Source organism: Cebus imitator, unplaced genomic scaffold, assembly GCF_001604975.1.
Source record: "Cebus imitator isolate Cc_AM_T3 unplaced genomic scaffold, Cebus_imitator-1.0 Scaffold53, whole genome shotgun sequence".
NCBI classification, from domain to species: Eukaryota; Metazoa; Chordata; class Mammalia; order Primates; family Cebidae; genus Cebus; species Cebus imitator.
Window position 1 is genome coordinate 6,146,046 of NW_016107368.1, and position 14,620 is coordinate 6,160,665.

Sequence of the window (14,620 nt, forward strand, 5' to 3'; positions counted from 1 at the left end):
TGAGCAGCCAAAGCATGGCCAACACTGAAAGCATTTGGGGAACTTGTTTTGAAGGTTCTCTCTGAGCTTGTTGGAGTTCCACCACAAATAGTACAAACATCTACCTACCTCCTTCATCTTCTTAGTTCATCACCATAATTCTCCCTCAAATCTGTGAGGAATCAAAATGGAGTCACTGGTGTTAAAAAATAATAATTACCCTGACAAATAGAACTGAGAAGGCTGTGAAAAGAGTGTTCTCATGCCATCACAAAACACTCTGAAGAAACCAGAACCTTACATAACAGCCATTGCAACCTTACACAAAAGACACTTCTGCAAGGATGTCTGTTCAACTGCCTGTCCAATCTCAGGCTGGTGTCACTTGTTATTGATCTTTGTAGCCAAAGATAATTATTTCAAAACAGTTATGTAATCTTCCTCATTTTTTCTTTGAAAACCTTTGTCTTCCTTTATCTCCCCGAATATGCACATAGTTTACTATGGCATGCGTATTCCCATTGCAATGCTTTATTCCAAGGTTTCTTTCAGGGACCCTCTCTGTTTTTTATTTAGGTTGACAAGCTCAAATCTTCATTAGAGAATGACAGTCCTATACCACCGTTTCTCAGAAGATGCTCTCAGATGCCCAGTGGCTTCTTGTCCCCCTCAGAGTAAAGAGTAAACCCCAGGTCCTTTAGGACCCACGGGACCCACAGGATCTGGCTCTGCTATGCACTTCAGCCACAACTGGACCTCCTTGTGCCCCACAAGTGAATCAGTTGCAATTCCTACAAGACCTGTGCCCCACATGTTCCTCCTGGAGATGCATTCCCAACACCTGGGTGGGAATCCATGCTTCCTCCTGCCTCAGCTCCAGTGTCGCCTGCTCAGAGCCCCTTCCCTGCCATCCTGTCTTAACTGTGCCCACCCCCACTCCATCTCCGCCTGCTCTCTTACTGTCTGTATTGTTTTGCTTATTGCGGGGCTTCCCATAAGAGTATTGAATACCAGGGGCCAGGGGCTTTGTTTTGTTCATGGATGTATTCATGTACCTAGAACAGGGTCCCTCCACAGTGATGCTTCAGTGAGTGAACAAATGGGTTGTCATCTGTGAAATTAGTTTTAAAGGAGGAATTCCAGAATGGTCCTAAACAACAAGTAGACAGCATGTGAAGTGATGATTGCAATTACTTATTTGGTTATGTAAATTCTGTTGCTTTAATTGAAGAGAATTATCTCCCCACCTCCTGTTTTAGAGCAGTAGGTTAGTAGATCCTGCCGCCTCTTTGAGCTGAATGTCGGAGCCTCTTAGAAATGCAGAACCTTAGGTTCACCTCAGACCCACTGAATCAGAATCTCCCAAGTTGACACAGCCAAGGCAAAAAGCCTTAGAAATCCCCTTCTGTCTTCTAAGAATTCACACATTAGAAAGGGAAGGGCAGTGGCCAAGGCACTTGCTTTCTTCGTAGCATAATAATGCAGCTTTGGAACTCGGTTTCTGCTTGCTGATCTGGACATATTATCATGTAGGTACACCTAACTTCACATAGTACCTTTGGCTGGTGGGGTGTTGAAATGACAGAAATATTACAGTTGCTTTTCTGTGGAAGGAAAAGTGCAGTAAATTCACTACCCCTAGGAGGGTTTGAGGCACTTGTTTTTTAAAATTTATTTTTAACTGACAAATAATTGTATATTTATGGGCACAATGTGATAATTTTGTTTTTGTTTTTATATTTTTAGAGATAGATCTTGCTCTGTCACCGAGGCTGGACTGCATTGGTGACATCATAGCTCACTAGATCATCTACCTCCTAGGCTCAAATGATCCTCCTGCCTTAGCCTCACTGGTTAGCATGCCATGCCTTGCTGGTTTTATATTTCTGTGTGTGGTAGAGACAGAGTCTTGTTATATTGGCCAGGCTGGTCTCAAACTACTGGGCTCAAGCTGTCCCCCTGCCCCAGACTCCCAAAGTGCTGGGATTACAGGTGTGAGCCACCACTGCACCTAACCATGGTGTATCAATCTATGTAAACATTGTGGAAAGAGTCAATCACACTAATTAACATATCCACTGCTTCACCAACTTATCTTTTTTTCATGTGGTGAGAATGTTCAAAAATCATACGGTACATACTATTAACTATGGTTGCTATGAGGTCTTTCTTCTTTAGTGAAAACCTTGTGAGCTATCCTGGAATTACCAGCTTATCTTCACATTTCTCCTCATACAATGGAGTACCTGCAGGAGTGTCCTGAGAATGTGTTACTTGCTGATGTCTTAATCCCTGAGTAAATGCTACAGCCCAGGGAGCCTCAGAGCAGATCCTGGCCAGGAGTCAGGGCTCTGCGTTGCAGGCAGTTGGGATGGACAATGTGAGTTTGAATAGTTTTGTAGACTGCTGTCACCTTAAATGCATTAGGGCTACTTGTTAGACTGAAACAATTGTAATTTCACCAAAGAAAATTCTGTTTTTTAATTCTGCTTAATTTCATCAATCACTAAGACTGTTTAGAAATGGCACTTTAGTAATCCTGAATTCACATGCCTAAGGGAACTGGCAGATTATATGATCTAATCTAGTAAAGCAAACCTTGTGTGAAACAACTGACAGAAGTAGGATACACTACCTTCACTTTTACCTAACTCCAAATTAATATTGGAGTTTGATATTCAGAATTAAGAAAAGGTGGATTGAAGCAGTTTTTTTTTTTCTAGTTCTTCTCTTTATATTTGGAGTTTACAGTCTGATGGCAGGCATGGCATGCTAACCAAGGAGGCTCAGACAGAAGGATCATTTGAGCCTAGGAGGCGGATGCTACAGTGAGCTATAATTGCATCAAGATTTCAGTGCCATGTCTCAGCTTGTGGATTGAGATGTAGTTTTGCAATAAACCTTGATTTCCTTAACTAGCAAGAGTACTGAGTTTCATTTAGTTTAATTATAGAAAATGCCTTTTAATAAATTTGAGTACTTTAGAGCTGGAAATGAATGTTGGCATAAAAAGTTTTGTCATTTGGGGTAACTGTTCCTGAGGTATTTGTAAAAATCTTAGATTCCATATCTGTCATGTTTAGTTGTCCGATATTGCGCTAAAACTTCCATTTGTAAAGTTCTTTGCTCATAGTGTCATTAGTAATTAAGAAAGGCAAACTGAACAGATTATAGTATTTTTAAAAAGCTTAAATCGTGAATTTTGCATGCCTAATGGGTGGAGGGGACATGTTGCTTTCAGTTGCACACGTGTAAAAATATAGTTCAGGCCATCAGTCTTAGATTTCTGCAAACTAAGATAATTTCTTGCCAAACAAATGTTCTAAAAGTTAAAATTTCATTAGGAATGAGTGAATGAAATCATGTATTTGTGTAATCATTTAAAAATGTCCCTTTTAAGAAGTAGTGTTGGGAATACTTTATACCCTATGCAAAAATTCACACAAAATTGATCAAAGACCATAGCATGAGAGCTAAACGTGTACAACTCTTAGAAGAAAGCGTGAAAAAAAAGCTTTATGACATTGGATTTGGCAGTAATTTCTTGGATATGACACCAGTAACACAGGTAACAAGAGAAAAAAGAGATAAATTGGACTTCACCAAAATTAAAAATTTTATGCATCAGACACTATCAACAGAGTGAAAAGGCAACCCATGGGATGGGAGAAAATAATTTGCAAATCTATATCTGATAAAAGATTAATATCCAGAATATATAAAGAACTCCTATAACTCAACAAATAAAACAACTCGACGCAAATTAAAAATAGGCAAAGGACTTTAAATAGACATTTCTCCAAAGACAATATGTGGTTGGCCAATAAGCATGTGAAAACTTGCCCTTTGTCACTAGTCATTAGGGAAGAGACGCTCAGCATCTCTGGTCACAATGAAATTGTTACCAAAACACCAGGGGTTCAGTCTAGGTCCTCTTGCTCAGCACAGAAAGCCAATCACTGTCACGACAAGTATTGCCAAGAAAGAAGGCTTTAATTGGGCTGCTGCTGCGGAGATGGAAACTCAGCATCAAATTCATCTCCCTGACCCACTAAAACTAGAGGTTTATATAGCAGGGAAGAAATGTAACTGTATAAGAAATCAACAACTAGGGAGGGGCAAGCAGTCATCTGGCGTGATCAAAGTCCTTTGATACTTTTTTTGGAAGGCCTGAAGGTCCTTTTCTGAGAAAGAAACTCAGATAAAGGTTTCAAGCTTAACAGCAGAAGGGTCAATTTCTGTGTTTATGCAAAAGAACTGTCTATGGGACTATTGGGCAGGTGTCAAAATGCTACTGCACACCCATTAAGATGGCTACTATCAAAAAAACAAAAAATATTTAAGTGTTGGTGAGGGTGGAGAGAAATTGGAATTTTTGTTTTCTGTTGGTAGGAATGTAAAATGGCTTCGTGACTATGGAAAACATTATGGTGATTTCTCAAAAGATTAAAATTACTGTATGATCCAGCAGTCCCGTTTTGTGTAAATTGAAAGCAGAATTGAAAGCATAGTCTTTTGTACATCCATGTTCATAGCAGCATTATTCACAATAGCTAAAAAGTAGAGCAACCCACGTATCCTTCCATGGATGAATGGGTAAGCAAAATGTGGTATATATGTACAGTGGAATGTTATTCAGCCTTAAAAAGGAATGGATATCTGACACATGCCACAACAGAGGTGAATCTTGAGGACATTATGCTAAGTGAAACAGGTGAATCACAAAAAGGCAATACTGAATGATTCCATTTATATGAGGCACTAAAGTAGATGACTTGTGATGTCATCCAAAAAGGTCAAGTCCTAGATGCAGTGTTAGTGGGTGAGCCACCAAGGGTTTTCCACTGGTTCCTGTGATTCATTGTTTTCCGTGGGTCAGAAAGTTAGCTCTCTTATGCACCATACCTGTAGCCTCCACAGCGGGCCTGCCAGCAGCCTATTGTGTTGACATCCAACTTATGGAACAAAGTATCCTGCTGTGTGCCCCTCAGCTTAAGGGAGTGAGCCTATTTCATAGTATTAGTTACCACCTACATGACCGTCACTTTGTTAAGTTTCTGCAAAAATCCTCATACCTGCAGAGTTATATATAAATGGAACAATGTGATGAATGAATGTGAACTTCAGGGACTTGCAAAGTGTTGTTTCTGTTGAATAAAAAGTGCAACATTAACAACACGGGTTACATTAGTTAATTTTGACCAGTCTACGTTAAACTTTTCCCAGAACACAAAAAAGAACGATTTCCTAATGTGCTTATCATGAATAATATATTCGTTAAGTTCTTCAGTCTCATCAAAATTCTCATCAACTCTGTGAGTAAATATAGTTATCTGAGTTATATTTAAATCTGTGTTCTAATCAGCTGCCGTTGGAAGCACCATAAATAGGTTGTCTTTTCCATGCAGCGTATCCCATAAGTTCTCAGACCTATCTTTACTACGCTGAGCAACATCACTGTCAACAGTTATATTTAAATTTGTCAATGCTTCATTGTCTTCAGACACATATTTTCCACCATATCGAGTCAACACTTGCATAAACTTGCAATCTCTAACTGCTTGGGCAGCTTAAACACGTAATAACTGCATTTTGCAGTAGCATTATCATTGTATTTGTTTGAAAACAATCTGCATTGAAAATATTAGTCCTTTTACAGTTCATTCAGGGTTTCTTTTTCTAAATATTATCTGTTTTCTAAATATTAGTTATGGTTCTTTAATGCGGTTTGCTTAATAAGGCATCTTAAGCTCTGTTCTTCCAATTGAGGCATACTTTGTTAAACATGTGCCTTTCGTGGTCTTTAATTTTTTCCACTTTTCATAGAGATGTGAACAAAAAATGATTTTGCTTTCCTTTAAAGAAAAGAACTGGTGTAATGCTTTATGGGGTTTTGCAGTAACGGAGAGTGGTGGAGACTGGCACATGAAAGAACATTTTGTCTAAAAGGCACAGCTGCAGTTGATACAGGTGGAAATCAGTATTTAAGATACAATCCCCCATCTAGTTCTAAATGTTGGTAGCTAATGCAGAAAGAAAAGTTTTATATTTTGTGGGCCAAGTGAAACCCAGTGAGCTTGTGTAAGATGGTGTCAGTTTGCTTTTCCTGCTCTGAAAGGGGACAGTCAGCGGCTCCTCTGCCTCCTGGCACAGACGTTGTAAGGGTGAGATTTAGGCGAACACTGATGTTGCAGCTGTTTTTGTATTCTTCTTGGTAGACATTGAGGCTAGACCTGTGTTACCTACTTTTGCCTAACTTTGTGTTTGATGAGATCCCATCCTCATCACTGGAAGATACTGGAGTGAATATGTAGACGGATCTAGTGAGTTCGACCATCTTCAACAAAACAGGCATCTTTTGCTGCAGAACTATTCTGACCCTAAGTTTACCCTAAATCATGCTAATATACCCACTGTGTTCCCTTGACGTTGAAGAGTTAATCAACTCCCGAAGTCCCTAAAGTAGTAAGTGGTAATGTCAAAACCAAATACATGGCTCTTACTCCACACAGAGTGGATTTTCCTCACCAACTGGAAGAGAGGGGTGTGTTTGTGGGAGAGAGCATATCCAGGAAAGTAGATGACTGAGAAATAACTACCACCAGGGCAAAGCCTATTTTCATGAATAATTATCTGGTTTTATTTTTAAATTAAAATGTGTTTACAATTTTTACCATAAAGGATTCTTTAAAAGAATATGAGTTGAATGTCTCAGAATTTAAGTTTTATTTAAGCTGAAAGAAGAATGCCAAGCTTGATGAAACTCTGCCTTTCTGGTCAGTGGACTTACTGGCTGGTACTGCCTGTCCACTGCTGTTCACCTTATGGTTACTGACACGGTGATGACCGTGGATTGGACTCAATCCACGGGTATGCCAAAGAGGTTGCAGATTATACGCAGTGCCAAAATCACTTAATAAGGATGTAAGGCTCTCGAGTCCTTTTTTGGTGTTATTAGTTTTATAAGTGAATTAAGAAATTAGATTCTGTTCTGAAGTAGTTTTCCAGCTACTCATTTTAACATGTAAATTTCTGGCCCTGATCTATTTTTATAAATGAAGCTATGAAACACTGAAGTGTTCGAACTAAAAGATAATCAAATCATTGCCTTTTCTCTCTCCTTCACCCTTCAGGGGGGACACAGCGATTGCCACGTGCCATTGGAATGTCCCTGGCCAAGGAGCTCATATTCTCTGCGCGAGTCCTCGATGGCCAGGAAGCCAAAGCAGTGGGATTAATCAGCCATGTTCTGGAACAGAACCAGGAGGGAGACGCTGCCTACAGAAAGGCCCTGGACCTGGCGAGAGAGTTTTTACCTCAGGTATTTCTCATTAGAGTTTATTTTTTCTTCTTTTAGGAAACTTTATAACGCTTTGACTAAAACAGCAGTCATCTTGCATACCGAAGAAGCCCTGGCTTGCATCCAAGTAAAGGGATGCATGGGCTCTGTGAAACTGGAACTGTTACACGAGCTAAACGTTACAATCCTGTGGAATTCAGGTGAGGCTTTGAAGATGCTCCACGGGTCTTATCGTAGCCACACTTTGATAAAATAGCCCTTGAACAACACTTGTCACGTGCACACAACTTCCTAGCAAGGTGTTTTAATTTGCTCACCAGCTGAGCACTCTAAGGGAACGCGTAGCCATGGAGAGAAAGAGTGATAAGGCTGGCTGTCACACTGGGCCACCCCAAACCAAAATACCTTGAAATATGCTGTTTTCTAGTAAGGGACCGTAGTCTGTTGTGCCAGAGTGGGCTTTCGTTGCAGTGGCTTCACTTGAAAAGTGAAAAGCCTGCTTGAAAAGCAGCAGTTGTTGTCTTTCTGCATGTGTGCTCATGGTGGTATAGGCATCGTTTTAACTCCTTTGTGCTTCAGTCTTTCTGCATGTGTGCTCATGGTGGTATAGGCATCGTTTTAACTCCTTTGTGCTTCAGTCTTTCTGCATGTGTGCTCATGGTGGTATAGGCATCGTTTTAACTCCTTTGTGCTTCAGTCTTTCTGCATGTGTGCTCATGGTGGTATAGGCATTGTTTTAACTCCTTTGTGCTTCCTCACAAGTATACTTTCAAAATCTAGAACACGTCTTGTATGGCTGACTCATGAGTGTTATCAGCGGCCATGCACTGACAGTCCTGTTTTAAGTGATTCTTTTTGTCACTTGTTCAAATAGTTTTCAAATATGCCTTTGGTCTGAAATCACAAGATTAAAGGGCTTTAAATTAAGTGAAAGAGTCTTATTTTGCTTTGTAAACAGTAGTGACGTTTCTTTATTTCTAGTGAACTGTGAAGTTTTATAACCCCTTAACCATTTCTAGAGTCAAAATAATTTTCTCTCTAACTCAGGATTGCTTAACTCAAATAGGATTCGTAACGTTTTTGTGGGCTGTGGATCTTTTTGGGAATGCTATGAGATCTATCTTTCAAAAAATCCTTGAATGCTTACATTTGTTCAGAGTTTTGCATTCAATTTCAGAAAGTGTTCTTGGCATTCAGCACAGGAGCCTTTGCTGACAAACCAGGCCCCACTCTGCTGGTATGCACCTGCTGAATCGGTTTTTAAAACCACGCTGCCTGGTGTTGATGCTCCTGGTCCTTCTTAATTAACTTAGGAGCTGTTAGCTCTTTAAGAGAAGGACCGTTATATAATTTATTCCCATAAAAGGTAATGGAGACCTGTACACTCAGTAGATGCTCAATAAGTATTTGTTGGATTGATGGAGAGAAAGCAAATAAAAAAATATTTTTGCCTTAAAAGGAAAAGACTCACTACAAACTTATTCTCGCCAAATATTAGAGAAATCTCTACCTAAAGAGAGATTAATGGTACAAGTATCAGGAGAGTAGTAATTTGACTGAATATTGGTGTTATAATTTACATTGGCTTAAAACTTTATGACCAAGACATCTCAGTTGAAAGACAGGGGCATGTTTAAGAAAGGTTATGGCAGAATTCCAGTTCTGATGATCTGCAGCACCCGCTCCTGGCCTCTTGACACAGATGTTCAGCCCTCTGCTTCAGAACTCCCTATAGGCAGCTTATTATCCCTCAGGGCCTGACTTGCTCTGTCTCCCATGATGCTCCTGTGAGCACCATGCAGCAAATGCCACCACTGTTCACACACTGCCCTGCCCAAGAACGTGGGCACTGTCGTCCCCTCCCTCCACCCCCGCCCCTCCTTTCACTACCAGCATGTCGAGCTGCATCCCATCCTGTGGTCACCCAGCTGTCATCACAGTCCCTGTGAGTGTGCCGGTCTCACCTTTCATCTGAAGGACACTCCTCTGAGAACGTTGATTGTTAAAATTAATTTTACTCCAGGTCAAACAAGCGTATAAGCAGATGTTGAGTTACTTCAGAAAATATGTGACAGGAAAATTATATGTGCAAGTTACCAAATGAAGTTTGAGTGGAATCATCTTTCTATGTTTGTTACTTTGTTGCCAAATGATTAGTCTTCCAAGTAACTGAAAGCCTCTGTAAAATTAGCATTTCTAGGTGATATCTGTATTATATATTACTTCCATTTATCTGAGAAGAAAGGCTTGTAAAGAAGAAAAGGCATTGGTTTTATGTTTTAAAGGGGAAACAAATTAAATCAAATACTATCTCTAATAGCATTTTGAATTTTCCTGTTTTTCTCATGGTTTTCTAAGTCTTACTTCCCAAAGTGTGGTGTGTGGACCAGCAGTGGGTATCTCCTGGCAGCTTATTAGACTTGCAGAATCTCAGGCCCATCTCAGACCCACTGAGTCCACATCTGCATTTTAACAACAGGGATAGGGATTTGTGTGCGTCTAGGATTTGACAGCCACCTTTTCTTCGTCAGTAGGCGATGAAAATTGAAAACTTAGAGGAGCACACAGTTTAATAAAATGGACTGATGATCATGAAAAAATGATGTTGGTGTCTGCCACACATGCACATCACAATGGGAAGAATTATCAATAAGATACTTGTCTAACAACTATAGCCTTGGAAATTGTGGCCTTTGAAAAAGACCTGTCAACATGATGTGGAAGAAAATTTAGATAGGTCAAATTTAATAATAGAAACTCCTTGATAGGAAAACATGTCTTTTCATGCATTCATCCATGTCACATCCAAGAGTACTTTGCTGTGTCTGTTGTTTAGGGCCTACCTTGTGATGAATTCACATTCATCACCCATAAATGGTATTTTAGGACTTTAAAATGTGATCAAATAACAAAATTCCTTCTGAGGGATTCTGGTTTTTCTGTAGGCTAGCTTGGTAAGAGTTTGGCTTCTACAAGACAGAGGTAACGTTTTCCTTCTCAAAGCAGATACCCAGTTCATTCCCCTGTGACTCTTCTACATCCTGAAAGACTTATGTAGACTTCAAATGTATTTGTGCTGTGGGAACACTGCCTAGAGGACACTCTTGATTAATCTACCATCATTGCTGTTAGCTATCAAGCTAATAGAGGAAAGATAGAGAGCTAGTGTCTGAAACAGATGATATCAGAGCCCTACCTTAATCAATAGCAGCAGCCTCATCCCAGCCCGAGCTTCTGTCAAAACCTCTTATGTGTTGAGGCAAAAGACTTTGTCTCCTTTTCCTTCCTCTACTTAACTTCTAGGATGTGTTGCAGAAGAAGAGCAAGCTCACAGCTGGACTACCTGCTGACCTTTAAGGATCTGGAGTTTGCAGCATAACGGAACACTGTGGAATCTAAATAATATGCTGATGGCAATTTTCCATCTAGTGTCTGACTGTGCCATTGTTGGCTGTGCCATGGATCCAGTGGTGGGAATTTCTGAATCTTACTGAGATATACAACATAATTTGCATAAACAATAAAGTCTGCTTCTTTAATTTGATTTTTAGGGACCTGTTGCAGTGAGAGTGGCAAAATTAGCAATTAATCAAGGGATGGAGGTAGGTTCCTTAATGCTTGAGTTTGTTTTTGGAATGGAGAGTGGAGATTTAAATTAAATGAATCATGTTTAGACTTCTACATTTTTTTTTAAAGTTCTAAAATATGGCTGTTTAAATGCTACTATTACTGAAAGCTACTGAAGTTCCTTGCAGCTACATCATTGATTTCATTCTTATAGTTATTGCTAATTCAATATCATAATCACAGAATTCAGTAATTTTACCAGTGCCCTGAAGCTTATGATATGCTCATTGTTTTTGCCATCGAGTTAACAGATTTATTGTCTAGTAGTTCATAGAAAACCAAAAGAACAGGGCATTCCGTGTATTTTTACCATCGGTATTATATTATATAAAACATTCCAAGGAGAACTCCTAGCTCTCTCCACCTTTAGCTTCAATGTGCTCTCTGCAGGGACGCACACATAATGCAAGGCAAATGCATTGTGTGTCCTCGGGGTACCCCAGGGAGATGACTGCAAAAGAGTAGAGGCCCCAGGCCAGGGAGGAGGGGGTGGTGCACATACCCATTTATTTGATTTTTCATGGTAGTTGTTATATTTTGGTTAAATTGTGGGTATTTTAAAGAGAAGTGCTTCCTTCTTGCAGAGTAAGGAACCACTGGGTCTTCCTGGGCTGTGTAGCAGTAAAAAGAGATTGACTTTGTTAGCAGTAAATACGGTTTCATAAATTTGCAAAAGTATTTGATTGGCTTATTTAAATATTAACATAATGGTAACAACACTAATAAATACCTTATATGGTCCTTATTGCACGTGTGTGTGTGTGTGTGTGTGTGTGTAGGGGTGTGTGTGTGTGTATGTGTGTGTGTGTGTGTGGTGCTATATAAAGGCCTCACCTAGATTAACTCATTTAATCTTCACAGTACCCCTATTTGGTGAGCATTACAATTAGCCCCTTGTTCAGACAGGCTTCTTTGAAGCACAGAGAAGTTAAATAACTTCCCCAAGGTAACTCAACTTCCAGGTGGTGGAGTCAGCATGAACCAGGAAGCCTGGTTCGGTGTCTCTCATGTTGGTCACACTCTGATCTGCTGTACTGTATCAAAGGATTCTGTGCTTTGGGGATAGGGTTATTCAGTTTGGATTTATATTGAATATACCATATTTTACAAAGTTACTTCTGCTAAAATGGATTGTTTTTATTCTCAGGTCGATTTAGTAACAGGGTTAGCCATAGAAGAAGCTTGTTACGCTCAGGTATGTAATACAATCACAAATTCAATGAGAATGACCCTTACAAATTATATTTACCTTCTGTGTAATTCAAATGAATTTCACTGAGCAGGATTACTCTTGTGCCCATTCCAAAATCATACAAATGGGTTGAAATTGTTTCTGCTGTTTGTTACTAGCTCTTCTGATAGATTCTGTTCTGCAGGCATGTCTCTTGCCTGGATAATCTGGAAAACTCTTAGAGTAACTGAGTCAGTCCTGTGTGTGTAGTAGCTGTCTCTTAGGCTTATGCTTGCTTTTGCGGGTATGGACCTGGCCCCCAATTCCAGTGTAGAGAGGTCGAGGAGAGTGGTGATGAGCATGTGCCTGCCATGCAACCTGGGGGGTGATTCTCCTTGGCTTTTCCTGGAGTTCTGAGCCTTCTGTCCTGCCCACTGAAGGTTCACTAATGAAATTATAGTTTTATTTTTTACTCAGCCCTTTTCATCTGTAAGTTTTATGTTTGTGGATTCAACCAAGTGTAAATTGAAAATATTCAGGAAAAAAAAAAGGATAGTTTCATCTATACTTAGCATGTACTGACTTTTTTCCTTATCATTATTCCCTAAACAATACAGTATAACAGCTGTGTACCTGGCATTTACATTATACTAGGTATTATAAATAATCTAGAGATGACTTGAAGTATACAGGAGGATATGCATAGGTAATATGATAGTATGCCATTTTATTAATATATAAGGCACTTGAGGATCTACTGATTTTGGTATCTGCAGGAGGTCCTGTAACCAATCCCCTGCAGTTACTGAGGGAGGACTGTATATAAATTAGTAGGTCTTCCTGGAGAGGAAAAAAATGTTTTCCCTTTTTTGTCTTTCTCTGAAAGATAGAGCTTTGTTTTAGGGCATCTGAAATAGCAAAAAAAGTTTTGTTCTGCCATTCCTGAGAGTTGGAAACTGCATGAGCACTCGTTTAAAGGAGCAGTATCTAGAGTGTGACTCTGAGCCCATCGTGTATATGATAGCCACCACCTGTCATTGATAAGTACGTGCATGAGGAAAGTGAATTACAAACATCTTAGAAATGGACAGCCTCAGAGCCCAAAGAAAAATTTTAAAAGCACATTTGGCCATAAATTACAACTTACTAAATGCAAAAACCAGAAATCATACAGGGTATTCTGCAGACCACAATAGAATTAAACTGGAAATCAATAAAAGAAAGGTAGCTGAAAAAGCCCAAAATATTGAGCAATTAAGCAACACCCTTCTAAATAATGTTATATGTCAAAGATGTATTGAGGAATTATAAAATATTTTGAATTAAAGTGAAAATAAAGCTTCTCAAAGTTTGTGGGACATATTGAAAGCTGTGTGATAGAAATAGCATTGGATATATATATATATATATTAGAAAAGAGATAAATCAATGATAACCTTCTACCTTATTAGGAAACTGCAAAAAGAAGAGCAAAATGGGGTAGAGGACCACTTGGAATAAGAATTATGAGTTTGGATACATAATTAGAATTGTTCAAGTGACTGATAGATTTCAAAATTTTGGAATGTGGTTCTAGGTAGTTTTCTCAGATAGTGCTTGATAAACTTTTACAGTTGTTTGAACATTTTTTATATATTTAATGTTTTGTTTTTCTTAGACCATTCCAACGAAAGACAGACTTGAAGGTCTTCTTGCTTTTAAAGAGAAAAGGCCCCCTCGCTATAAAGGAGAATAGAAGGAACAGAAATTCTTAAGATGCCAATGTAATAAATGTACTTCTGGAAGTGTCTTTCAGATCCACTATATGCCTGAGCACGTGGAATCTCAATGACCAAAGTGAAGAGCAAATTATTCATATAGTGTAATTAGCATCTGGAATGGACCCATCTGTGTACTTCATTCAAATATGTAAATGTCATATGCATTCAGATTTATAAAGCTAGTAGTGTATATTGTCAGAAAACAAGCAAAGTTAGATATACATTTTTAAATATTTCCTGCATAAGAGGCTTTCTGTTCCTAATTTTTTAATGTGAATAATTTATATATTGCACACTAGGAAGTAATATTGATTATATGTCTACTGTGCTGCATTAAGAAAATAAAATTATTTCTATATACCAAAAATGGGAAGTTATACCAAATAAAGTTTCTAAGTGATTGATGCATATGAACAGATACATATACATACATCTAAACCTAAAAAATGAATTGATATTCTGAGTGAAAACTACTTAATATAAATAAAACTAGTGAAAAGAAAATGTGGGAATTTTTCTCTAATCCCATTCTTTTTGAATCGATTATATATTTGCATGCTGGATTTTAAAAGAAACAACCCTTCCTCGCTGCTTCTGTCAGGCAACCTCTTCACATAGTCAGTCCTGTCATTTAGTATCAAAGGTGAAGAAATCCAAAGACTGGAGCCAAAGAACTGAAACGGACGGGAGTCCTGGTGCAGTGGGACTTCCAGGACCTCCTCCCAGCAAGTGGCCTGGCTGCCTGGCCACCTGGCCTAGGAAAGGCCATGTTTGTACACAAGG

At 39.0% G+C, this 14,620-nt stretch overlaps 1 protein-coding gene across 4 annotated transcripts in view; it reads left to right on the forward strand.

Annotated features, from left to right (window-relative positions):
- The window catches only part of AUH (AU RNA binding methylglutaconyl-CoA hydratase), a 142,814-nt gene extending 128,456 nt beyond the window's left edge, over positions 1–14,358 (forward strand). For 3 of the 4 annotated variants that reach the window (XM_017528437.2, XM_037738443.1, XM_037738444.1), the window contains 4 exons: positions 7,113–7,300; positions 10,831–10,881; positions 12,054–12,101; positions 13,735–14,358. In XM_017528437.2, the coding sequence (XP_017383926.1) occupies positions 7,113–7,300; positions 10,831–10,881; positions 12,054–12,101; positions 13,735–13,812 (365 nt within the window). In that variant the 3' untranslated portion in view covers positions 13,813–14,358. The remainder of the gene's footprint in view (positions 1–7,112; positions 7,301–10,830; positions 10,882–12,053; positions 12,102–13,734) is intronic. The other variant, XM_017528439.2, reaches the window with a different exon arrangement.
- The last annotated feature ends 262 nt before the right edge of the window (positions 14,359–14,620 follow it).